General features: G+C 26.9%; 5 protein-coding genes across 8 annotated transcripts; 2 read left to right on the forward strand and 3 right to left on the reverse strand.

Annotated features, from left to right (window-relative positions):
• Window positions 1–1,536: 1,536 nt before the first annotated feature.
• On the reverse strand, window positions 1,537–6,969 carry Pect (phosphoethanolamine cytidylyltransferase). Of its 3 annotated transcripts, none has more exons than XM_017902335.1 (6): window positions 6,862–6,969; window positions 6,357–6,494; window positions 4,212–4,391; window positions 3,697–4,123; window positions 3,390–3,610; window positions 1,537–1,689 (listed from the first exon to the last, which is right to left on the reverse strand). In XM_017902335.1, the coding sequence occupies exons 1-6, from the start codon at window positions 6,903–6,905 to the stop codon at window positions 1,614–1,616; spliced, it is 1,086 nt and encodes a 361-aa protein (XP_017757824.1). In that variant the 5' UTR covers window positions 6,906–6,969; the 3' UTR covers window positions 1,537–1,613. The 3 variants fall into 3 exon arrangements, with proteins under 3 accessions (XP_017757824.1, XP_017757823.1, XP_017757825.1); XM_017902334.1 differs by lacking the exons at window positions 6,357–6,494; window positions 6,862–6,969 and adding exons at window positions 4,669–4,806; window positions 5,174–5,281; XM_017902336.1 differs by lacking the exons at window positions 6,357–6,494; window positions 6,862–6,969 and adding exons at window positions 4,669–4,806; window positions 5,174–5,281 and having other exon boundaries at window positions 1,642–1,702.
• Window positions 6,970–9,021: 2,052 nt separating this feature from the next.
• LOC108549089 (ATP-dependent RNA helicase dbp2) lies at window positions 9,022–13,474 on the reverse strand. The gene is made up of 6 exons (XM_017902329.1): window positions 13,360–13,474; window positions 11,677–12,881; window positions 11,545–11,604; window positions 9,597–9,827; window positions 9,326–9,514; window positions 9,022–9,255 (listed from the first exon to the last, which is right to left on the reverse strand). Exons 1-6 carry the CDS (start codon window positions 13,365–13,367, stop codon window positions 9,092–9,094), a joined length of 1,857 nt encoding a protein of 618 aa, XP_017757818.1. The 5' UTR covers window positions 13,368–13,474; the 3' UTR covers window positions 9,022–9,091.
• A 1,135-nt stretch (window positions 13,475–14,609) lies between these two features.
• LOC108549090 (ATP-dependent RNA helicase dbp2) lies at window positions 14,610–18,716 on the reverse strand. The gene is made up of 7 exons (XM_017902330.1): window positions 18,646–18,716; window positions 17,812–18,069; window positions 17,495–17,732; window positions 17,111–17,391; window positions 16,547–17,040; window positions 14,994–15,236; window positions 14,610–14,923 (listed from the first exon to the last, which is right to left on the reverse strand). Coding segments are annotated over exons 1-7 (1,830 nt in total). The 5' UTR covers window positions 18,648–18,716.
• Window positions 18,717–19,386: 670 nt separating this feature from the next.
• On the forward strand, window positions 19,387–21,411 carry LOC108549099 (RNA-binding protein 40). The gene is made up of 6 exons (XM_017902341.1): window positions 19,387–19,451; window positions 19,672–20,151; window positions 20,217–20,361; window positions 20,438–20,887; window positions 21,020–21,170; window positions 21,252–21,411. Exons 1-6 carry the CDS (start codon window positions 19,431–19,433, stop codon window positions 21,409–21,411), a joined length of 1,407 nt encoding a protein of 468 aa, XP_017757830.1. The 5' UTR covers window positions 19,387–19,430.
• A 428-nt stretch (window positions 21,412–21,839) lies between these two features.
• LOC108549096 (high mobility group nucleosome-binding domain-containing protein 5) lies at window positions 21,840–24,122 on the forward strand. 2 transcript variants are annotated; one of them, XM_017902337.1, is made up of 5 exons: window positions 21,840–22,264; window positions 22,671–22,947; window positions 23,019–23,302; window positions 23,392–23,629; window positions 23,746–24,122. In XM_017902337.1, exons 1-5 carry the CDS (start codon window positions 22,061–22,063, stop codon window positions 23,805–23,807), a joined length of 1,065 nt encoding a protein of 354 aa, XP_017757826.1. In that variant the 5' UTR covers window positions 21,840–22,060; the 3' UTR covers window positions 23,808–24,122. The 2 variants fall into 2 exon arrangements, with proteins under 2 accessions (XP_017757826.1, XP_017757827.1); XM_017902338.1 differs by having other exon boundaries at window positions 21,840–22,249.
• Window positions 24,123–26,071: the final 1,949 nt, after the last annotated feature.

Below are 26,071 nucleotides of genomic sequence, written 5' to 3' on the forward strand. Positions count from 1 at the left end.
TTTTTCATGTATAGCCTTATATCACCTTGAGAACTATTATGTTTATAAGTACATGATTCCGTTTTAGTCTATGTTTACATGTGCATGACATAAAAAATGATACAGCATTCCAATTAAAAAATTGAAGGTCATCTTTGTTTTATAAAAAATATTATAAATATAAAAAATTGGAATACGCTATCATGTCGGCAATAAAATATATTACTTTTCCTCTCTCATTTTTTCAATTACGTACCGTTAACGAGAATAATGTTGATTCAGATACTGAGAACACTTGTATATATAGAACGAGGTAGATAAGCATGTACATATGAAGATATAATTTATTAAGCAATGTTAATCATATAAAGCATACAAATTTTAGGTTCAAACATATTTCAATGCACATCAAAGATAAAGATATAGAATGGATTTTGTGTAATGAATGAATTTTGAATGTTATATTTATATATAATCTTATATAATATAATATAATATAATTAACAATTTACTTGTCTATTCGTATTAATTAAATATATATGTATAAAATTTAATCAATACATACATATAATATAATTGATTGCAAATATTATCTCTTATATGCATAATAAATCTTTACAAATATTGTATAATTAAATATTATTAAATAATATAATTAAATTAGATCGAATAATTGTACAAAATTACAATATTTAATATAACAAATAATATGATAAAATATCTATTTAAATTAATTACAATCTTTTATATTGCTCTAAAATTGAAAATGATTTATTATCTTTTATAATCTATTGTAATTCTGTGCTATAAAAAATGTAATTATTATTTCTCTTAGACAATTATGAAGAAGTATTATAATTATAGTTGTATTACAAATTGTAATTAAAAATACTTAATCTAGAAATTACAATTAAAAATATTCACAATACTTCTTAAATAAACCATTTAAAAGTTAATAAGATTTATGTTGGAACACACAATTTGTATTTATAAATTTATATACTACTTATAAATTGTACAAAAAAATATATTATAAGTTACTATATATTAAATTTAATGAAATGATAATTAACTAAGAAATATAAAATTTACTTGTTCAATTTATAACTCAAAGAAAATTACATTTGGTAATAAAATAATACGTATTGTTAAAAAACAAATTATAATTTTAATATAATATTAAAACTTTTGTATATACCATAAAATACATAAATTAAAAAAAATACTAACTTGATGAAAACACAATTTTTGCATAATGTCAAAGCATTTTGATATTTAGTTTCTTTTTTTATATTTGTATTATAGTTATACATAATATTAATATAATAGCTAAAATCTTATTGATGGTATCATAATACCAGATGTATACATAATTAAATATAGTAACATAAAAGCAGTTCTTATAAACTTTCCTAATTAAAAATATTAAAATTTACATATATTCACAACTTTTTATGTGCTTCTATCGTTGTATTTGTTTATGTCGTTGAATAATTGTATCTAATATTTTAAATATTTAGCATAATTATGAATATTTAACCATATAATTTAATAATTACATATGTGTGATATATTTACAAAAATATTCCATAAAATATAAATATCACACACTCTGGGTATACAGAGTAAATTATTTAGCCCTTTCTGTTTTCTTCATAAGCTGCTAATTCTTTCTTTTCTTTCTTTAAGTTTCTATCTTCAAATTCTAATCTGTAATTAAGCACTACATAAAGAACTTGATAAATCTGTCTTTAAAATTTGGGATATGCAAATGTTGTTTATTACTTTGGCTATGTTAAACTATGTGAAGTATAGATTTCATTATAAAAAGCATACAGCTATGAACAAGTATAAATACAACATATATTCATGAAGTATTTTATTAGCATAAAATTGCATATCCCGTTATAAAAGCATGAATAGATGAATGACAAAAGATTATGAAGTAAAAAAAAATTATATTCATTATAAATTGAATAAGAAATTATAAAATGCAAGATGACAAGATTCAATTGGCTAATATTTGTTCAAATTCACAATTATCATATGTAGTCGTACATAAATCAAATTATCATTTGATGTAGAAAAACAAAATGCTGCATACAGTATATTTTTATGCAACTATAAATTAATAATAATCTTAAATCACATTAATCGTATCTATATTCCAATAAAATAAATATGAAATAGGATGATTTTTAACTTGATAAAATATAATAATGTCAAGTACTTATTAAAATTAATCATATTATTTTTAACACGTTCCCTGCCACGTGAGGCGTATGCGCGCCATACACGCGGCGTGATGGTCAATTTTTTTTACCGCAACTTGTTTTAACTGCACTTTTCGTGTTTCGATCAGTCATTTATTCGCGTGTCGTTGATACAACAATTACTGCTTCATTGAAGCTGAGATTTATTTATAGTTCAGTGTGTTTCTAAAGTACAATAAATGAAGAAAATACGGTACGTATATTCTATTTCAGTGTTACAGATTAGGATATTTTGCATTTAAAAATGTTTGCAATTTTTCCCTCCTTCTCTTCCTCAGACCTTTTCCAAATTTTACAACAATTACTCCTTATAAGCGGATGTTGCGACGGCAATAATACTTGGAAGACGCGCCTAGCCGTCCTTCTTAAGGATTAACAAATTATTGGTTTGTTGTGTTATGCATCTTAAACTATACACCCTTTCCTTGATAATTATGATTTTTGCACTATTTTAATCATTGTAAGGCATACGCCAGAAACAAAACAATACAACTGTAAAGCGTGGGGCGCATACATCTCATGCGGCCTGAACGGAAAGTCTTCAAAAAACGGTCTGGCAGGGAACGTGTTAAAGATTCAACACTCCTTTATTCAGAGATCATTAGAAACCATCTTATAATTATATTATATTTAACTCAAATATAACATATCATAACATATAAAATATAAATATTTCTAACAAATTAATTATTACTTGTTTTTAATTCTTCTAAACTCTTCTAAATGATTAATTTCAAAATTTTAGTTTTAATTTATTTTAAATCTTCATTTTAAAGTAATAATGTACTGATATCAAATTTACATTATATGTTATTGCCTTGAAAATTTGGTACAATTTATAACGAAATGTAGTCAATTTTAAAGGATGAAGACTAGTTTTTATTTTTATAGTATCTTTTTCTTTCATTAAGTGTAATAAGATAGAAACATATGACATAGAACACTTGGACACAATTTTTGTATATTTTAGGTAAATAAAACCAGAAGAGCTGTTATAAATTTAATTCTAAGGATTGCTGAAGATAATTTCAAAGACACCATTATATATAACTTTAATTTAGAATGTAAAAACAATCTTCATAGTATGTAATTAATGAAGTATCTTGAGTAATTGATAAAGCATACAAAATAACATACCTGTGAAGAATTATGCGTTCAACAATTTTTTCTGTTGTCATGTCATTGCCACTATCCAACAATTTAAATTTATTTTGTCTTTTAGGTTCAGCATATGGATCTGAATCATCTTCACAAGGCATAACAGGGGTTTGACCATGACAAACAACAGATACGTCAAAATGTTCCATAAGATTTTGAGTAACTTCATATGGTGCCCCAATTACTACTTCATTAACATACTATATATAAACCAAATAGTAAACTTTTAATATAACATATCAACTAATATTTCATCAGCCATTTAAATTATTAATTTATATCTTACCTTGCATGCCAGTACACTAAGTACTCTTTCATGAAGATTCATAATTGGATGATTACCACGTTTATACCGATTAACTACTGGATCTGTATGAAGTCCAACTATAAGATAATCACCTTCTTTCTTTGCAACCTCTAAAAAGTCTAAATGACCAACATGAAAAAGATCAAATGCTCCTGCTACATAAACTATTTTGTCTTTAGGTTGTGGACTTTTGCCATCACTAAATTGAATAATTTTTTGTGTAGTAGGTAAAAATTGTGAACAGCCTGTCCATGGACTTCGAGCTGTTCTATCTTGACCCATACTTTTACTAGGTTCTCTATCGACACTATATTCACTATCTCCTTGTTTAAAATGTTGTCTTGTCATTAAAAGCATACGTCCTACTAAATCAGTTGTTGATATTCCAGCTGTTCTTTGAACTTCTCTGTAATAATTATATTTTGATATATTATGTTTAATTTGAATTATTATTATTGAAAATTTCTTATATTATTTTATTATCTTATATATACCTGTAACGACCTGCTGCTTTAACCAAATGATACGTGTCTATACCATTTGCTGTCATAGTGATATCATCACCATGAACACAAAAATCACAATTGTATTTGTCTAATGTTTCTATAGTCGTAACATAAGGAGCTCCTTCAACTACTTCATCTACCCACTTAATACCACGAACCATTTTATATCTGACACAAATAGATTATACAATATATATTATAATATATTATTATGTCAACATTACTTAATAAAAGATTCATTATTTTTCATTCTTATTTATGCATAATTAATAAAAAATATTATAATATTATAATATATGTAATACTATAATAGTATTATTATAATATTACTATTTGTACATAATTAATAAAAATATTATAATAACATATATGTGCTACCATAATATTATTATAACATTATTTAAAATTCAAAATGATTTGATTGTTTATTGTAAAAAAATCATACCTTTCTTTTTCCATAAATACTGGTGGCCCTTTATGTTTAGTAATTTCTTCATCTGTATGTACACCTACAACTAAATAATCACCCAATGCTTTTGCTTGACGTAAAGAATTCGCGTGGCCAAAATGTACCATGTCATAACTGTGTTAAAAAAAATACCTGTATATTTACAACGAATTGGGCTGGTGGGAAGTTTAAATGTATTTGTTTGATAGTGAAGTTCGCATCATTAATTGTTTAACATAGAAAAAATTTACCGAATTGTTCCACGCGTAAAAAAAGAAAAAAATGAAAGAAGCAAATATTACATTGTACTATCACATACATGAACTATTCAGAATTACAACCATAATCTACATTACACGTATACGTATGATTATGTCACCCATATCAGAACTTTAATAATCGGTAGTCTATTATCAAAAAATCATAGTCATACTCCAATTTAGAACAATAAACATAAAGTTTAAAATAATTAAAAGATAGGATTTTTTTAATAGAAACTTACCATCCATCACACCATACTCTTACTTCTTTACGTTTTTCTGTCATAATGAAAAAGTCTTTTTTATTCAATAAATAAATGCCAATACGACGAAACGCTCTACGTCAAATCTTGGAGTGTACTGCGCGTGTCGTCAAATCACACGTCATACACTTTTCATTAACTACATCCCCACTTTCTTCGTCCACACTTGTATATACTTTGTAATTTTTTAATATTTAACAGGAAAGATTCAGTAATTAAAATCGGTTAGAAGAATTAAAAAAAAAAAAAGAAAAAAATGGTTTATAATATTGGAAATATAATATTCGAATGATGTTCATGTATTAAATATACAAAGTAATTTACAATCTTAGTTACTATTATGGATTATTGTATGTTACAAACATTTAAGTACTTCCTTTAATTTCATAAAAAAATTTACTTTCATTCATCAGATATAAATTTTATAAATTATATATTTTGAAATAGATGTATGTAATTCTCCACTTCTAAAACTTGAATGTCGTAATTAACATTAAAATTACCATAGCTCAATGATTGTTTTCAAACCTGCCATTAAAAATTCTATGTTCATCATTATTACTTTTGTCACTTATTTTCATGACTTTTTAACTAATATTAAGTTTTCAATATTTATCTCTTTTTTTATTCGGATTCTTCTAAAATTTATAAATAGCCTGTTTTATCAACTGCGACCGATTATTTCACCGACCGTGATGGGTATAGTGTTAAATAAACCTGAATTATATTAAAAACAGATCAATAGCATAAGATAATATAAATTAATACAATAAAAATGGAATACTTCATTATTTATTAGATAACATTGTACAATATAAAAATATTACGACAATTTCAAATCTACAAAATTCAGTGTATTGATAAGACATTAATACTTTGTCTCTAGAATTTTGACTTAATAATCCATCAATTTATTCAGCTAACATCAAAAAATATTTTCACGCAACATCATCGAACATTAAAATATACATATTAATACATTATACGCTAAAAACTATAAAGAATAACTAATAATTGTACATGAATTTTACTATCGCAAAAGTAATCAGACAGGCACACATAATTGGCAGTCATAACTCTAGTAATATCGCAAAAATGTAACTGTACAGAATATTATTTAAAATTCAAAATGATTTGATTGTTTATTGTAAAAAAATCATACCTTTCTTTTTCCATAAATACTGGTGGCCCTTTATGTTTAGTAATTTCTTCATCTGTATGTACACCTACAACTAAATAATCACCCAATGCTTTTGCTTGACGTAAAGAATTCGCGTGGCCAAAATGTACCATGTCATAACTGTGTTAAAAAAAATACCTGTATATTTACAACGAATTGGGCTGGTGGGAAGTTTAAATGTATTTGTTTGATAGTGAAGTTCGCATCATTAATTGTTTAACATAGAAAAAATTTACCGAATTGTTCCACGCGTAAAAAAAGAAAAAAATGAAAGAAGCAAATATTACATTGTACTATCACATACATGAACTATTCAGAATTACAACCATAATCTACATTACACGTATACGTATGATTATGTCACCCATATCAGAACTTTAATAATCGGTAGTCTATTATCAAAAAATCATAGTCATACTCCAATTTAGAACAATAAACATAAAGTTTAAAATAATTAAAAGATAGGATTTTTTTAATAGAAACTTACCATCCATCACACCATACTCTTACTTCTTTACGTTTTTCTGTCATAATGAAAAAGTCTTTTTTATTCAATAAATAAATGCCAATACGACGAAACGCTCTACGTCAAATCTTGGAGTGTACTGCGCGTGTCGTCAAATCACACGTCATACACTTTTCATTAACTACATCCCCACTTTCTTCGTCCACACTTGTATATACTTTGTAATTTTTTAATATTTAACAGGAAAGATTCAGTAATTAAAATCGGTTAGAAGAATTAAAAAAAAAAAAAGAAAAAAATGGTTTATAATATTGGAAATATAATATTCGAATGATGTTCATGTATTAAATATACAAAGTAATTTACAATCTTAGTTACTATTATGGATTATTGTATGTTACAAACATTTAAGTACTTCCTTTAATTTCATAAAAAAATTTACTTTCATTCATCAGATATAAATTTTATAAATTATATATTTTGAAATAGATGTATGTAATTCTCCACTTCTAAAACTTGAATGTCGTAATTAACATTAAAATTACCATAGCTCAATGATTGTTTTCAAACCTGCCATTAAAAATTCTATGTTCATCATTATTACTTTTGTCACTTATTTTCATGACTTTTTAACTAATATTAAGTTTTCAATATTTATCTCTTTTTTTATTCGGATTCTTCTAAAATTTATAAATAGCCTGTTTTATCAACTGCGACCGATTATTTCACCGACCGTGATGGGTATAGTGTTAAATAAACCTGAATTATATTAAAAACAGATCAATAGCATAAGATAATATAAATTAATACAATAAAAATGGAATACTTCATTATTTATTAGATAACATTGTACAATATAAAAATATTACGACAATTTCAAATCTACAAAATTCAGTGTATTGATAAGACATTAATACTTTGTCTCTAGAATTTTGACTTAATAATCCATCAATTTATTCAGCTAACATCAAAAAATATTTTCACGCAACATCATCGAACATTAAAATATACATATTAATACATTATACGCTAAAAACTATAAAGAATAACTAATAATTGTACATGAATTTTACTATCGCAAAAGTAATCAGACAGGCACACATAATTGGCAGTCATAACTCTAGTAATATCGCAAAAATGTAACTGTACAGAATATTATGTTGGAATGAATCAACAAACTTTGATATGACCAGATGACTTTTGATAAATGCCTCAGCCAATGAATAAAAGATTTTTCCATGTGAATTTCAGTGAAGCATAACACTGATTACTTATAACGACATATATTATCGTAAAATATTTTATGAACGATAGTGTTAAACAATGAAGATTCTAAATAATTACATAATAGAAATGTTCTTTTAGTAGATAGAAGCTTTAGTTTATTACTTTTCTAACAAAATTTATGTGTAGAACAAGGTAAGGTGATTATAATAATGTCCCAAAACAATATGATTTCTTAATTCAATAAAAAATGTAATGTATGTAATTTACTTTCCAAAAAAGGAAAGTAAACTATAATAATAAAATTTTGTATCGAATTATTCAGATTTTATACTTCTATTATTTTTATTAAATTTATAATACTATAATGCACAGGGTTTTATATTCCCTTAAACATAATGCAGTACAATGCACTGTACGTATGAAATAATACAAATGATTCGTGCATTTACGACTTGTGCCAGCACTTCTAAAAGAATCGTATTTCTGTTAACTACATAACTTTCACGGTCATTGTAGATTAGGTATACTGCTTTAAAATCAATATTTTTCATTTTTGTTTATTAAAACTTATTCATTTTATGAAATATTATTTTATTACTTTCTGTTAAATGTCATATTGTATTTTTCTTTAATGTACATAAAGATCATTTAAAAGAATTAAACATTAAATTACAATACAAGAATACGGTCGTATTTGCAGGAATCACGACTTAAAGTAGTCACCAGTAATATTTTATCTACTATTACATTTACATGTACATTCCTTTTTCTTCTTATTATAAAGCAGAATGCTCATGAATGTCCTTGAATTGTTATAACCTAAACCTGCTAATACATTCAATCATGCTGTTTTAATCAATAATAATTCACGTGCATTTTACTCTAATTTATATTTAGTGAGCAGCACGTAAATAAAAAAAAAAGTTCTGTTCCGATAGAACATCTTTTTGTCTGTTTCTTTTTTTTTTTTTTTTTTTTTAACTATATTACATAAAACTTTTGCTTAGAATTATTCATTTTGAAATTAATAACCATTTTGTTGTCTATAATTACTACCACTACCACCATCTCCCCCACTTCCTCCATATCCACCATTTTGACTATAGCCGCTGGAGCCACCACCAGAGCCTCCGCCATAATTGTTTTGAGAAAATGCTTTACTATTGTAACTACCTCCTCCCATACCACCTAAACAAACAGATTATTTAACAGTATATACAAAGAAAGTAAAATAAAAGGAAGTAAATAAAGTCCTTACAACTTTTGTTTGAAGTCATACTGCTATTATTGCCATTCCATTTATTTCCCCGGTCTCCACCGCCATTAGAACGATCAAATCTGCCACCTCTATCTCCATCACGGCCGCCTCGTGAACCTCGAGAACCACCACCACGACCTCCAGAACCACGCCCATTACCTCCTCCGCTACGACCCCCATAACGACCTCCTAAAACAATAATATAACGCAAAACGTAGTAGCGTTAAATACAAAAATAAATTAATTAAAATAAATAAGAATAAAAGCCTACTTTTATAAATGCCTGGATTCCTCGACAATTCATATAATTTGGGATTTACAACTTGCTTTGCTTCTTCTAAAACTTGAATTAAGTCACTAGCCTTGTGTGCATTACCAGGAGTGAAAAATGCGTACGCAGTTCCTGTACGCTGTGAACGTCCTGTACGTCCGATCCGGTGTACATAGTCTTCTGAATTGGACGGGTAATCCAAATTTATCACAAACTTAACATCTTCCACATCTATATAACAATAAAAATTATAATCATCGAAAATGAAGATTACTTATGTCTTTGTGGTTCAATTATCTTACAAAGCGAATTAATTAAAGCATTAATAGACAATATGTGCAATATAAATGGAATTAAATAGAACTTATTTATCGAAAAATTAAAAATATGTATTTATCACTAATAACTTAAAGTCTTAATTCCATTTATAATTTTCACATGAAATACACAAATGAGTTGACCACAAAGAGCAAATTTTTATATTATTTACCTGTGGTTGTCAAAAGCTGGAAACGTAAATACATTTTTGGAAATGTAGAGGAATCAGAGCTCAGATGGTTCTCATGGAATTCTCACTTTATGCGTTAGCGAGCTGTATATTTACTCTTAGTAACTCCACACCCTTCTCTCCCGCACCAAAGTATGGATCTGTGCTGGTCTTTCAAAATTTGGTCCTTGCGTATTGCTTCCGTGAGGTTGGAACATTGGATGAGCACCATGTGCATTCTCCGATCAACCCCACATGCATTCCATTGTATGAGTAACATCACATTTATTTTGCAATGTTGGAAGTTCACAAACTTTTTTTTACAAGATTTTATAAATATAATTATATATACTAATGCATATTTTTAATAAATTATAAATCAGATATATGTTATAGAAATATACATTAATTTAATTTAGTGAAGAATGTAATTTCACAAACATTGCAAAACAAAGTAATGCTATTTCCTATCCTTCTAATCTAAGAACATAAGTGGTAAAACATCTATCCTGTTCGGTAGTCCTTGTATGCTAGATTCCCTAACTCTATGACTTCCATACTTTGGACCGTCGCAGGTACAGAGTGAGAGTGTGTTTTTTCAAGTGGCACGGTGAGCCGAGGCACAGCGTTAGGTTAGCTTGTTGCACGGGGATAGACCAGCAGTCACGCCCCATTCAATTATATATTCCAAAGCAAGCTCTCCAGAGTTCTTATCATTGATAAAACTCCGTCGCATGTGCCTCTGAAAACACATAGAACAGCACGTTAATACCAGACTGACAAGACTTTTTTCAATCAGAGCAAAATTTAAAGACATGAACCTTCTATCGCCTTACCTGCTTACCTAATCTTCTAATTTTACAGCTGAAATATTTTGACTTGCTTTTGATCCTAATATTAATACTAATAATATAATACTATAGTAGACAACCTTATTAAGGACTAATGTTTAAAATTAATAATAATAAATTCATTCAGTAAAACATAACATTTCATCAAATAAATATTTTACTATACTGTATTATTATTATTATTATTATAGATAAAAAGTATGTCAAAATCCACCTGATTTATGATAAAATTAAAATTACAAAATACTTTTTTAATATTATTGCGCTGAAAAGATGAGAATAATAGCATTAACTTTTTCTTTATATGATTTTATAATACATCATTGAATTTCCTAAATAATGAGTTAATGGAAATCAATTAAAATATCCTAAACAAAATAATAAATAAAAATACTTGAATTACTGATCATGTTATCAATTACTGAGTGTTCTGAAACCTTTGAATTTTTGAAACAATTTCCATTCACACCAAGAAAGGACTAATGTCAATCAGTCTGGCACATGCCGTTATCCGTTGCCACATCACAATTATACAACTCTCACAAATGTGAAATAACCATCGCAGCCTGACCCTTACATCATACCCACTCATGTGTAAACAGATTCTTACCTAATCCTCTTGCTGCAACATCTGTAGCTACTAGAATGGCAGATCGGCTATTCCGGAACTCTAAAATAAATTCTCTAGTATTGAACAAAATATGTTTATATATTATTTATAAGGAGAATTTTTAACACTTACGATTTAATACATAATCTCTTTCTTGCTGACTTTTATCCCCATGAATGCCAATTGCTTGCCACCCATACCTATTAATTGCACGTGTTATATCATCTACTTTCCTCTTAGTTTCAACAAAAATGATTGTTTTATTTTCTGGTTCATTTGATATTTCTTCTAAAAGTTTCATAAGTTTACCCTCTTTTTCATATTCTTCACATACATCGACAATTTGAAGGATATTATGGTTAGCAGCTAATTGTAAAGAACCAATGTTAATTTGTATGTAGTCAGTTAAAAATTCTTCTGCAAGATTGCGAACTTCCTTTGGCCATGTTGCTGACCACATAAGAGTCTGTCGGTCAGGTCGAATTTGTTCTACAATTTTTCTAATTTGTGGCTCAAAGCCCATGTCAAGCATTCTGTCAGCCTCATCAAGTACTAAATATGTGCATCTACGCAAATTTGTTGTACCACGTTCTAAAAAGTCAATGAGACGTCCAGGTGTTGCTATACAAATTTCAACCCCCCGTTCAAGATCACGAGCTTGAGGACCTTTCGGAGCTCCACCAAAAATACATGTATTTCTTACTTGTGATGAAACACCAAAATCTGATGCAACTTGTTGAATTTGCTGTGCAAGTTCTCTTGTTGGTGCTAGAATTAGAGCTATAGGTCCATCATTTCTGTTTAATCGTGGTTGATGATTTATGTGTACAATTGCTGGTAAAATATATGCTAATGTTTTTCCAGATCCAGTCTGTGCAATTCCAACCATGTCACGGCCAGATAAAGCAATAGGCCAACCTTGCGCTTGAATTGCAGTTGGTTCTCCAAAACCTTGTCTATGAATTTCATTTAAAACATAATCTGGAAATCCACCTTCTTCAAAATATATATTTGGTCCTGGCACATTTGTTCCCTTCACAGTAATTTCTTTATCTGAGCGATAACCTTCAACTACATGTGAATTTCGAGTTGTAACATTAGGATGAGGCTGATAGAAATCTTTTCTAAATGGCTGCAATGTGCTCATATCCCATCTTGGTTTCCTGAGTCGTTCCCCAGGCTGTCGGTTTTTAAAATTATTGTTTCCAAAATTACTATCTCTATTAGAATTACTGCCAAATCTTCCACCACTACTACTTCCATCACGGCTATTAAAACGACCTCCTCCACGTGCTCCTCCTCCTCTTCTGTCACTACGTTCACGGTCACGGTATGCCCTTTAATATAAAATATCTTTTAAATACCAACTAAACTGCAATATGATAAATGATTTATATATATGTAATGATTTAATTGGATGGAAGGAACTAAATTACTACAGAAAAAATACTTTATTTTCTAATCTATCATATCATTATTTATAATACAAATATATTTAATATTATTTAAAATATTTTAAAAATTCAATTTCAATAATATATATTAACACGTGCAATTAATTCACATAATTATAATTATAAAATAAATATATTTCACATGTATATAAAAAAAAATGCTAATATTAAAAATCACTTTGAATATATTATTTGCTATAAATAAGGATAGAAATCTTTTATGCACTATGACTGTAAAAATTTCGTCAATATCAGAACAATATGGAGTAAAGCAGTGTATCGTAGACAGCAAACGTCAATACAAAATTTACAGAAAATTTGTATTTTTGCGTAATATTAATAGAAATATCATTTAACTTACATTTTCATAAAGATATGTATTATTTTAGATTGCAGATTACGATGATTTTCTTCTATAAAAACGTATACCAATGACCAAACTCAACAATAAGTACGTTCTACCCGTTATAAGTTTCGAAGAGGATCTGTGAAACAAATATCATGGCGTCGTATTATACCAGAAAATAGTTCCATTTTACTTCCAATTTTATTATTTTACAAATATTGTTATCTTTACTATTTAGGTTTACTTTAATTTTATATAAAAAATATTAATCATTTGCTTTAAATATTAAAATTTATGTAATAACAATAAATATTTTATAAAACTTAATGTACAGAATACCGGAAGCTATAGTATCAAGTAGGGGAAAATGCGTTAAAATAAAATACCAGATTAATAAGTAAACTGTCAATTTCTTAATGCTGTTTTTATAGTTTATAGGTAAGAAAATTTCAACCAATTTTGTAATAAGAAACAATTTTAATAATACAATTTGTTATTCTACTCAAAAGTATAAGAAAATTTAGTTATAATCGTTTAATGCAAATTTTAGTACTTATATAACTTGTTTAGTATATTCGTATAATGAAATATATTATAAATATAAATAAATTTAATTTATTTTATATTAACCAAGTCAAGAGTTATCATAATAGATATAAATTAATATTGGAACTTATTTAATCAAATTTTATAACAAATAAATAACATATAATATAAATATAAAATAAAATATATATAAATAAATAATATCAAATAATATATAAAAATAATACATACATATAGGTGAAAAATACTAATTTTTATGTAATTATACTTAACAGATATTATAAAAATTATTTAACATTATGTATAATACTTATAACATAAGATATGCTAAATTTAAACATTTTTTTAAATTAAGATATTCTTTACTACAATATAAGATACCAAATTATATAATAAAATATTGTAAATTATATAATAAAAACACACCATATTTGTTATTCTTAATTGTTTTTTTAATATTTTTTTGTATAGTGAAACCTAAATTTTAACTTTTATAATAATACATATATATTTAACAAATTTTATTTTGACCATTATATTAATTTTTTTTTTTAATCATGTACATGAAATACGACATATATTATTTTTGATTCTATTTTATATTTTGTATATTTTTTATAACTTTATATTATCTTATATTTAACACAAATTTAACTAAGTTTACTGTTATTAACATACTTCTGATAGTAAAATTTTTTTTCAATATGATAAATATATTCTTAATATGTTGTTCCTCTATACTGATAAGTATTTCCATAATTATCTCCTCCTCCATAACTTTGTGCTAAATTACTTTGCCCATAAGTTCTTTGTGTATACCCATACCCTGTATTCTGATTAGTTGAATTACTTTGTTTCATATTATTATAACTACTATAATCTGAACTTGAATAACTGTTTGAAGTAGACTGATAAGAATTTCCACCACGACCATTAGTGCCACCTCTTCCTCTTGTAGAACCACCTCGTCCTCTAGTATCAGTATTACCTCTTCTTGCATTACTTCTATCATTAGTCATAAATCGTTTACCACCTTTCGAAAGAAAAATAAATGAATTATGAAATTTATTTAAGTATTAAGTCAAAATAATTTAAGTACACACTTCTATTTCCATAAGTTCCTGATTTTGCTAACTCTGCCATTTCAGTAAGTCGTGGATTTATATTTTGACCTGCTTCTCTTAATACTTCTATTAAATCTCCTGCATGTTTCATATTATGGCTTGTAAAGAATGCATAAGCAGTGCCAGTTTGTCTTCTTCGTCCAGTACGACCAATTCTATGTATGTAATCTTCTGACGATGATGGGTAATCAAAGTTTATCACATATTTAACATCATCTACATCTGTGACAAAGTATTTGCAAAAATATAAAAACTCTATTATTTACAATTATATGTATATTGTTTATAATAACCATCACCCCATTTGTTGATTGTGTCAAGTTCACAGAATGATCTTCAAACTTGCAAAAGTAATGCAATGCTTAAGATTAAATATATAAATATATAAAGTGGTTTTGAATATATCAAATTATCATATATCATACACTTCTTAGAAATTTTTAACTTCTATTCAAATGAAACAAAATCCCCTGATTTTTACTTAAATATAAAATTTGTCTATAAGTCAGGTTTGAAAACCACCCACCTTTTAGTTGGAAATTCCATTTCAAAATCAGCAAAAACAGCCCCATTTACTTTTAAATGTAGAGTTATTCAGTTGGTTTCATAATGTATGATGGCCTAGAGATTAGACAGACACAGCGGTGGTGTCTGGTTTGGGATAAAGGCAGCATTTTAGGGTTTAAGCCTGAATGCATTAACCTTTTTAGATCTTAAGGAACAATTTTAACAATTAGAGGCACTAGAAAACACTTGAGAATTGTTTGACGTGGTATAATGGCAAATGAATAGACAAATATAAATAATGAGCTTGATATATACTGTACAATACATTACACAATAAAACAGAATAATTTTTAAATTTGTGATTACTTTACAATTATTTTATTATAAATATTTTGAAAGTAATCAACATTATTATATTATAAAATTAAAATCTATATTAATTTCTTAAATTTTATATTAAAACCATATTTGCAAAAATATATAATGCTATATAAAAATTTTTAATTTGGAAACGTATTTTTTAAATATTTTAATATAATCATCGATATAATACAAGCAAAGAAAAATAAAACATTCACTGTGTCTGCCCAATACTGGCAGTACACCGCGTTCACTTAGGGTACTCTGTGCCTCTGAAAAAGAAAAGCAGACAGTCTTAGTGGTAGCTTGTGTGCATTTCTTTAGAACCCTTTATATAAATTTTATTATTGAAATTCGTGATAAAAAATACATTTATTTACATATTATAATCTTATATATCTTATTAATGATAAAGAAATACAAACCTGTTTAAAATATGTAATATCAAAAAATATAAAAATAAAGCAAAACTAGAGTTTAATTTATGTAAATTGTCAGGGCTCTGCTATACAAAAAATTTTAATGAATCACACATTGCTACATACATAGCTGTCCACTGGTCTTATTAATAACGCATCACTGGCTAATCCAATAAGTGTTGCCAATTCCCATATTCACCCGATTCTTGAATGTTTAAGTACTGTAAGTTCAAAGATACTACATACCTAAGCCTCTAGCAGCTACATCTGTTGCAACTAAAATAGGGGCTCTTCCACTTTTAAATTCTTGTAATACATGATCTCTTTCTTGTTGATTTTTATCACCATGGATACTTAATGCTTGCCATCCATCTCGTCTGATATTTCTTGTAATATCATCTACTTTTCGTTTTGTTTCAACAAAAATAATTGTTTTATTTTCTTTTTCATTTCCAATTTCTTGAAGTAATCTATATAATTTTAAGTCTTTTTCGAATTCTTGACAAACATCCACAATTTGAATAATGTTATGGTTGGCTGATAAAGTCAGAGAACCAATATTAAGATGCATATAATCAGATAAAAAATCTTCAGCTAATGCTCGAACTTCTTTAGGCCATGTAGCTGACCACATTAAAACTTGTCTATCAGGTCGAATTTGTTCAATTATTTTTCTTATCTGAGGTTCAAAACCCATATCTAACATTCTATCTGCTTCGTCTAATACTAAATAAGTGCATCTAAAATCATATACATTAATATTATAAATTTTAAAAATATTTTAACTTTAATAAAAAATCACGATTATACCTGCGCAAATTCGTAGTTCCTCTTTCTAAGAAGTCAATGAGTCTACCTGGTGTAGCAATACATATTTCAACACCTCGTTCTAAATCATGTGCCTGTGGACCTTTGGGTGCTCCACCAAAGATACATGTATTTCTTACACCTGCAGATTCTCCAAAACAATTAGCTACTTCTTGAATTTGTTGAGCTAATTCCCTTGTAGGAGCTAAGATTAAAGCAATTGGACCATCTCCATTACTAAGACGTGGTTGGTGTATGATATGTACAATTGCTGGTAAAACATACTGAAACAAAAGTATATATTAATATAAATACTATCAAAAATTACTAATTAATATTAACTTATTAAAACCTAATTTTCAACAAAATTAAAAATTGATGCTTTACTCCTAGTGTCTTTCCAGAACCAGTTTGAGCAATAGCAACTAGATCTCTGCCACTAAGTGCAATAGGCCATCCTTGAGCTTGAATTGCTGTAGGTTGAGAGTATCCTTGTTTACGTATTTCTTCTAATACATAAGGTGGAAAATTTCCCTCTTCAAAATATTGTATAGGATTTGGTATATTATCACCTTTTATAGTTATTTCTGCATTTTCTCGAAACTGACAAACTTCTTCCTTTGATCTAACATGTAATATTTTGTATAAAAATTTACATTTTAATTAAAAAAGATAAGGAAAAGAAAAGAACAAAAGACTGTTACCTGCTTCTAACTGTAGGATGTTCAATATAAAAATCTTTGCGTAAAGGTTCTAAAGATCTTACATCCCAATTAATTTTCCTAAGGGCTCCACCAGGTTGTTTGTTTTTTATAATACCTCTAATATTATTAGTAGTACCTCTACCACGTATACCAAACCTACTAATACTAGTTCCACGGATATTATCACCACCTCCTCTATTACTACCTCTACCACCACCACCTCTGCGGCCTCTATTGTGGTCTCTATCTCGATTAAACCTGAATATATATAATACATCATGTAACATAATTATATATATAAATTACTTTAATTTATAATTAGTATCTCATTCTTACATTTATAAAGTATGAATTTATACAATAATATTTTATATGTATACAATATGTATATAATAATATGTATATATACAATAGTATATACAATAATATGTTATATAAAGTTAATATTTATTATAATAATTACATTTTTTTAATGATATACTTATTTATTTAAAGAAAAAAATGTATATTTATATAAAAATGGGATACTTTCTTTATAATTTATTTATTAGAATAATATAAAAATTATTTTTTTACTTTATCCTGTTATAAAACTATCTGTTGTAACTATATGATAGAATAAAGAATATATAAAAATTTGTTAAAATATATAATCATTCTTTGTTATCATAAATTTTGATTATTGATTACCATTAGCCGCAGTACGAATCAGCGCTACTTAGTAACTACGATAAAATAAATATTTGAATACTTTAACTCTAAAATATACGCAAGAAAAATTGGATACAACCGTTTATTAGGTAAATTTTAATTATATTGTCACATCATACTTACATTTGGAAATTGGAATATCTTCAAATATAACGAGCAACAGATTATTCTGCTTTGCAGTCACTTTCGCAAACGCCAATCGATAATTTAGTAGAAGCGAATATTAAGAACAGTCAATAATCCTATCTGAAAAGTTGTATTAAATTTAATACAAGCTATAACTTTCTTCTGATGTGAAAAATACAATTTATATCTCACGAATAAAATATAATCGTTATCTTTAAACTTGCCGGTAAATCCGGCAGATCAAATTGACAAGTGAACTTCCGAAAGTAGTTCCATATAAACTGTTTCCATGACAGCATTCGCGTAGTAATACATAGAAAATGAATAAACTAAAACAAAAAATACAAAATAGATTAGAATACTTACGATTAGAAGAAATATTATTAAGAATAAAATTAATAAAAGTAGATTTTTTATTGCAAAATCTATATTTTATTTAAAAATTGTATGACATTTATTGAATAAGTTAAATATAATTTTTAGCCTACTATACGTATAAATAATAACTGAATTTGGTTTTTGATCGTAATTATGTGCCTTTGATAACATATAAAATTAAATAAGGTTTTAACTTTAGAAAAATTACTAGAAAATAATAAATAAGAGGAAGTAACATTGTTAAAGTTGAATGTGCCGCGTCTTTATTGATTAGCGTATTCTAAGAAGATGACGCTACAGCTCAGGTTCATAATACTTTATGTTACTTATTGACTTCATCTTTACGATTTTCAGTATAATCGTAAACATAGTTTGATGATATTTAACATTTTTTTAAATTTAGGATGTCATCTGAAACACCACATGTAATTTTATATATTTATATACATATAACTAAGAAATTATATATAGAAATGAAAACTTGACTGAATTTATGTTATAAATTGCATTACCCAAACTTAACCTGTCATAATTTATAATCATTTAGATTCATTACGTTTTTAATTTCTATCTTATTTTCCAAATTTTAAGTAAAACATAGAATTTATATTTTGAAATATATTAAATATGAAATATTTATTTTAGATCTCAGACACGCTTAGGATTCTTCACTTACCACTAGAACTTTCTGATGAACGACGTAATGAATTATTTAAAAAATATGGTGCAATTAGAACTCGAACTTTAAGACCTTCTAGAAAGTATACTATAACTTTTGCAAAATTCCAATCTCAAGAAGCAGCTACAGAAGCATTATTACGTTTGCATCAATTAAATGTTAAAGGACAATATTTAACAGTTGAATTTGCTAGAAAGACTATATCAACAGAAAAAGTAGAAAATTATAGTGATAATGATATACATACAAAAGAGGAAAATAAGAAGGAATCTACAAATAGGTCTAATTTTCAAGCATTTTTACAAAAGCTAAACAGTTGGACTATGAATCAAGTCTTTACTCAACCACCTCCACCAAATATACAATATAAATATTCAACACCAACAAAAGGCACTTTAATAAGAATAGCAATACAATTATTAAAAGAACCATCTTTCTATACACAGGTAAATTAATTAAATTATAGTTTAATATAGTACATTCTTTATTTATGTATCTTATGCCCAAATAGGTTTTACACTTGATGAATAGAATGAATTTACCACCTCCTTTTGAAGAATTAGAAGCAGAATTTCCAGCACTTAAGGAAGTTTATGATATAGAAAAATATAAGGATATATTTATAAAAGAAAGTTTATATCTTAAAGAAAATGAAGGTTATAAACATATAATTTTTTTCTACTTTTATTTCTAAATTTTATATATACATACTAAATATATGATATTTATTAGATATTTGCAATGAGGGAACAGAGGAAGAGGAATCTGAAATAGAATCAAATGAAGAAGATAATACAAAATCTATGGAAATAATACCTATAAAAAGAAAACGTCCACAGCATACAAAACGTTTGAAAATTCCAAAATTCATTAATCCTAATAAACAAATAACAGCTTCAAGTTCTACACAAAAGGTTGTAAAAGCAGCTGATATGTTTGAACCAATACAACGCGGTGAAACAAAAAATCTTAAAATTGAATTGAAAATAGTGGATAAATTGTTAGATACTACAAATGAAGATGAAAATATGGGTTCTAAAAGTGCTACAGATGGTGGCTTTGGATTAATGTTCCCAGTTTCTAAAACTCTTGATACCGTTGAAAGTAACGAAAGTATTAAAAATGTTCAACAAGAAGTAATTACGTCTAATGAATTAGCAAATAACAGAATTTCAACTAATGGTAAAAATAATTTATTCTTTAATATTTAGTTATTTTATTTGATTAATAAATAAAATATTACATTCCATTACATATAAAAGAAAAATATTTGAGAAATATGTAAAATAAATTTTTTTTTTATATACGTTATAGATCAGAGATTGTTACCTGTTTTTAAAAATTATCATCCTGGCAAGCCATCAAGTCGCTTATACATAAAAAATCTTGCAAAACAAGTTGAAGAAAAGGATCTCCATTTTATTTATAAAAAATATGTGGTGCCTGAGTTAAAAACAGAGTTAGAGTAAATATTTTCAATTAAGAAGCAATGTATTTGTAAAATAATTATATGATAATTTATTTAATAATAATTCATTCTATTTAGGTATGATATACGGCTTATGCAAGAAGGTAGAATGAAGGGGCAAGCATTTATCACATTGCAGAATATTGAACAAGCACAACTAGCTCTTGATGAAACAAATGGTTTCATTTTAAAAGATAAACCTATGGTTGTACAGTTCGCTAAAGTAACAAAAAGTTAACAAAAACAATATTTTTAAAAATATATGTATTATATTATTTATAACCATTACTAATTTTAATAAAGAAAAGTCTTTTATACTTCTTAATAATTGTATGTCATATATTATATTATAATACTTCATTCGAAATAAGATAAAGTTATTTATTTGTGATGCATGATATATTTACATCTTAGGAAACTAATCGCATGTACTTGTAACGTGGATCTTAGGATCGATGCGGCGAAATGATAAAGTTCAGTACTTTTCAAAGAAAAGAATAAAATATTTATATAGTAAGTAGTCTTTCGCTATCGATAAATTATAATTTCTTACTTAATAATATTTATGTATATTAATGTTTACAAATATATCATTTTAATTTATATAGAAACTTTTGTGAACATATAAAATAAAAACTCGCTTGAACTATTTAGTGGCATGTCACAGCCGCGTCAGCGGAGATCGGCGCCCGCCTGGCAGCCAGTAATTCGAAAACTTTCCACTAGAGTGCTATGTTTTGAGTTGTTCAATCTGTATCGTGTGCGTTAAGCGTTTGGTTCACCGATCATCGTCGAGTTGTAGCCGTATGTGCTGTCGCCGTCACTCTATTGCCGTCCCTCATTTCCGTCGTCGGTCTCGCACACGTTGACACGTCCCTTGTATTGCCATGGACGTCGGCTTGTTACTTCAGCACTCACAATATGCATTACCTGTGGGTATCGTGCTTATATGTGCAATTCTCGTCTTTGCCTTTGGTTTCAAGAAGGCCGAACAACCACCTTTTGCACAGCTTTCTGTAGGCTCCGACGTGGACCGGAAATTTGCAAACAAAAAACGCAGTAAAATCAAAGAAAAGGTTAGCACGACACAAGTAAGCTACTCAAACATTACATACTTCTTTTTTTTCGAATCAACTGGCGATATAAATGCGATAATCTATATTATCCACCCTCCATATGGTTGCTTATTTGTGCGAGTAAATGTACATACATACACACATGGTTGATAATCAGCTGGTATCAGTACTTAAAAAGACTTATTTACTGTTGTATTTCTGGACACAGAAAGTAATTTAATTATATGTTTAAAGTCAGTACTATTCTTTCTTTTTCACAGTTTTTCGTTAATTTTTTTATTTATTACATTATAGTATATATATATGTTTATAAATTTTTAAAAATTTTATAAGATTGCAAATAAAAAGCAAAAATTATTTTAATTTCATAAAATTTTTGTCAATATTCTAAATTTATTGAAACAATTTATGTATATTTTAGAAGTCTGCTAATGGCCAAATTGCAACTGAAAAAGCAAGTCCTACTAAAAAAAGTGTATCAACAAAAATAGATGCTTCGAAAAAAGCTGCATCTAAGACAGACGATATCGAAGGAAAGTTGAAGGAACGAAAACAAGAAGAAAATAAAATTTCTGTAACAAAGAAAGATAAAGATCAGGTTATATTGAAAGATGGAAAAGAAAACAAAATTGAACAAGTAAAGAACAAGAAAACTTGGAGGGATTTATTCCAAGAAAAACCAGTTGATTTTGATGAAGGTAAGATCCTATTTAACTTTTCTGAAGTATTTTTTAATACTATTTTAAACTAACATTAATTTTAAATTTAGGAGATTGGGAACAAGCATATTCCAGAAAAGATAAAAAAAATAAGAAAAAAGAGGAAGAATCTCCATCAAAAAAGAACAAAAAAAGTACTAAGAAGGTTGATTTAATCAATGAAGAAGTAACTAAATCAAAAGTGTCAGAAAAAGTAGAAATTAAAGATAAAATTGCTAAGGAAACAGAAAATAAAGAATTGAAAGAAAAAGATAAAAAAGATGTGATACTTACGCCTATTTCCAATGAGTTAATAAACAAGGAAAAAGAACATCAAAAGGAAGAACAAACTAAGGTAATTTTGAAATCTTCTTTCATTTATTTCAAGCTTATATATTATTAATATATCGTGTTGTAATGATTAATATGATCTTTTTATTTAAGAATGAAAAAGTAGAAAAAGACGAGAAAAAAAGTGGAAAATCAAAAAAGAGCAAGAAGGTTTCTGAAAGTGAAAACACCCTTATAGCAACTCCACCTATACCCAAAGTAGATAATACAATTCAAGAACAAAAAACAAAAAATAAGGATGACAATACAGAAAAAGATTCAGATAATATTGAAGAAAAAAGCTCTAAAGTTATTCAAGAAAAAAGTGGCTCAGTGTTTGATGAGCTAGGAGGTAATTCTGTATATTGTAATAATTATATTTATGTATTTTTTTATGTTATAATAATTATATAAATTTTTGCACCTCAGGAGCAAAAACTTTAAATATCTTTCAAATATATTTTTTAGATACCTGGACAGAAGCCAAACCTCAAAAAAAAAGTAAAAAGAAAGCACGTAAAGATAACTGAGGGTAATTAAGTGTAATGAAAATTGTTCCTTGTGAAGAGGAATGGAGTTAAGAGTTTTGCTTGGTCCAAACGACACGTGTCATTTCGGACTTATCAGGTGTGTTTTAAGTAATTTACCAATTAACCACCTGACCAAATTGTTCCTTTCCCTTGTACATAATGCCAATTGGACTAGGTTGTTCGATCAGTTATATTTTATAGACTTCATGACTGCAGGTGCATAAATTTCTGTGTGGAGAAAAGATCATTATAAACTATTGATTTTTTCAACATACTAAATATCTGCTTTAACAAAGTTGCTTTGCATTTAGTGAAAGAGGCATAAGTTATAGTTTTCATCATCAAATAATTATATTATACATATTATTTCTTTGAGAATTTTCACATATGTCTATTATGATTCATTAGCATTGAGTGAGTTGTAGCTACATCTTAACACATATTTATGAGTTTCATATTAAGCATGCACTGTTAATAAATAGTACTTATGTCTTTTACATCTCATTCAGAAATTCTAAGAATATATTTATTAGGTTAATTTGCAACACGTTTGCATCCACGTTATTAACACTTTGAAATTGACTTTATTCATTATAATTCATTTAAATGTTATAAATGCGAACGGTTGAAAGCCAGATTTAGAAAGTATGAGATATATTCCAAAACAATAATAAAATGCAGGACAATCTCTTATGGAGAAAAGTTTGCATTACTGATGTACATGTCTTTTTCAATATACTAAGGGAAATATTTTCTTATACTTGATAATAAGTATTTATTCCAGCATATAGATCCAAGATTATATACTTTATAATAATAAAATGTATGTAATACTTTTTCATAAAAAGTACATCAGTAGTGAATTTTAAGGATTAATATGTATTTATAATATGTATTTAATATGCAAATCTGTGACAAAATTTGTGCCAAGCTGTGAAAAGAAATAAAGTTAGATATAATGAAAGTCATTGTACAATTTCATATGGCAAATTTATTAAGTAAAAGAGACAACTAAATATTTTATTTGTTTGTAGTGTATAATCATACATATTTTTATTTTCACGAGGATTTACACGTATGAACAAATATATGTAGTAATTAAAAATATAGAAGATATTTAACTCATACATAAAATCGTTCTACATAGTGTGTATTTTATTGTATTATACAATAAGAATGAAACTGTATTCTGACTTCCAAAGTATCAACTTATTATATATATATTTAAGAACAAAAGATATTGTTTTCTTTTTGCAAATGTTATCATCTTATGAAGGGAAATAGTTCTATTGATCAATAATTTAAAGGGAATGTTATTACTCAATATAATCAAACGTGGATCAAATAATTAAAGTTGTTGTGTTGGTTCTTTTTATGATTATTTTTTACGAACAATCTAATCCAGCCGTTCACATTTTATGCCATGTATAAAATATAATGAATACATTGATTATATATTAAAAGTTATCTTTTTAACTAATCTAATAACGATTATTTAATCGTTACTATTTGTATTATGTATAGTAATATTGTGTATGGAAAAGCAAGAGTTAAACTCTGTAAGAATTGTAATGTCTTGAAAAAAAAAATTAGATATTAAGGACATCTTTGAAACACATTAAATCGAGTAATATATTCAGAGTCTTTTGGCTTCTATTTTCTGAAAAAAATGAAAAGACAAAAATTCAGATCGAAAAATGGTGTTAGTCGCAGTCATCTTATCGCGAATAAATTAATATTAATTATTAGGCGAATAAATGCGTAATAATTAATACAGAAGATACATTATAATGTTATCTGCTCGAAACAATTTATTAATTAGTGTTGTATGTTAATATGTAAAGTAATAATAATTAGTGAAAAGATAAAGAAAAAATATTTAGGATGTACGGCGAATGAAATATTGTGATAAGTATATTGTATACCTGAGAGTTACATGAACGTTGTAAAATAGTACTATTAAATACTATCGTTTATAGCTTTTACTTATAAAAAGAAAATGAAAAAATATCTGTTTAAATAGCTGTTCATATTTTGTACTTTTATCCTCAATATATTCTTACAAAATATTCACTATACTTGTATATTCGTGATGTACAAGGCATTAATGATTTTAATATTTCACATGCTTTGAAAAATTTTTTGTTATAAAATATCGAAGCACAAGAGGTGGTTTCTTTATGTGAAACAATTTCCCAATGAGCTTCGATTCTATATATGATATGGAAACATGGGCCGTTAATACATAAAATCAAATGAACTAT

This window comes from Eufriesea mexicana, unplaced genomic scaffold (genome assembly GCF_001483705.2).
Source record: "Eufriesea mexicana isolate 0111107269 unplaced genomic scaffold, ASM148370v2 scaffold1830, whole genome shotgun sequence".
NCBI classification, from domain to species: Eukaryota; Metazoa; Arthropoda; class Insecta; order Hymenoptera; family Apidae; genus Eufriesea; species Eufriesea mexicana.

What these genes read in the sequence shown, in the direction of transcription:
- Pect (XM_017902335.1), bottom strand. Translation starts at nt 6,905, where the DNA reads ATGACAGAAAAACGTAAAGAAGTAAGAGTATGGTGTGATGGATG. An exon ending in AGAGTATGGTGTGATGGATG is followed by an intron (nt 6,495 to 6,861) that starts GTAAGTTTCTAT and finishes TTTTTAACACAG; the next exon opens with TTATGACATGGTACATTTTG. An exon ending in GAACGCATAATTCTTCACAG is followed by an intron (nt 1,690 to 3,389) that starts GTATGTTATTTT and finishes GCTTAATTACAG; the next exon opens with ATTAGAATTTGAAGATAGAA.
- LOC108549089 (XM_017902329.1), bottom strand. An exon ending in AAGAGATTATGTATTAAATC is followed by an intron (nt 11,605 to 11,676) that starts GTAAGTGTTAAA and finishes AATTTATTTTAG; the next exon opens with AGTTCCGGAATAGCCGATCT. An exon ending in GAATCCAGGCATTTATAAAA is followed by an intron (nt 9,515 to 9,596) that starts GTAGGCTTTTAT and finishes TTATTGTTTTAG; the next exon opens with GAGGTCGTTATGGGGGTCGT.
- LOC108549090 (XM_017902330.1), bottom strand. An exon ending in GTTCTGGAAAGACACTAGGA is followed by an intron (nt 17,392 to 17,494) that starts GTAAAGCATCAA and finishes CTTTTGTTTCAG; the next exon opens with TATGTTTTACCAGCAATTGT. An exon ending in TGTAGCTGCTAGAGGCTTAG is followed by an intron (nt 15,237 to 16,546) that starts GTATGTAGTATC and finishes ACTTTGTCACAG; the next exon opens with ATGTAGATGATGTTAAATAT.
- LOC108549099 (XM_017902341.1), top strand. Translation starts at nt 19,431, where the DNA reads ATGTCATCTGAAACACCACAT. An exon ending in AACCATCTTTCTATACACAG is followed by an intron (nt 20,152 to 20,216) that starts GTAAATTAATTA and finishes ATGCCCAAATAG; the next exon opens with GTTTTACACTTGATGAATAG. An exon ending in TAACAGAATTTCAACTAATG is followed by an intron (nt 20,888 to 21,019) that starts GTAAAAATAATT and finishes TATACGTTATAG; the next exon opens with ATCAGAGATTGTTACCTGTT.
- LOC108549096 (XM_017902337.1), top strand. Translation starts at nt 22,061, where the DNA reads ATGGACGTCGGCTTGTTACTTCAGCACTCACAATATGCATTACCTGTG. An exon ending in ACCAGTTGATTTTGATGAAG is followed by an intron (nt 22,948 to 23,018) that starts GTAAGATCCTAT and finishes TTTTAAATTTAG; the next exon opens with GAGATTGGGAACAAGCATAT. An exon ending in AAAAGGAAGAACAAACTAAG is followed by an intron (nt 23,303 to 23,391) that starts GTAATTTTGAAA and finishes TTTTTATTTAAG; the next exon opens with AATGAAAAAGTAGAAAAAGA.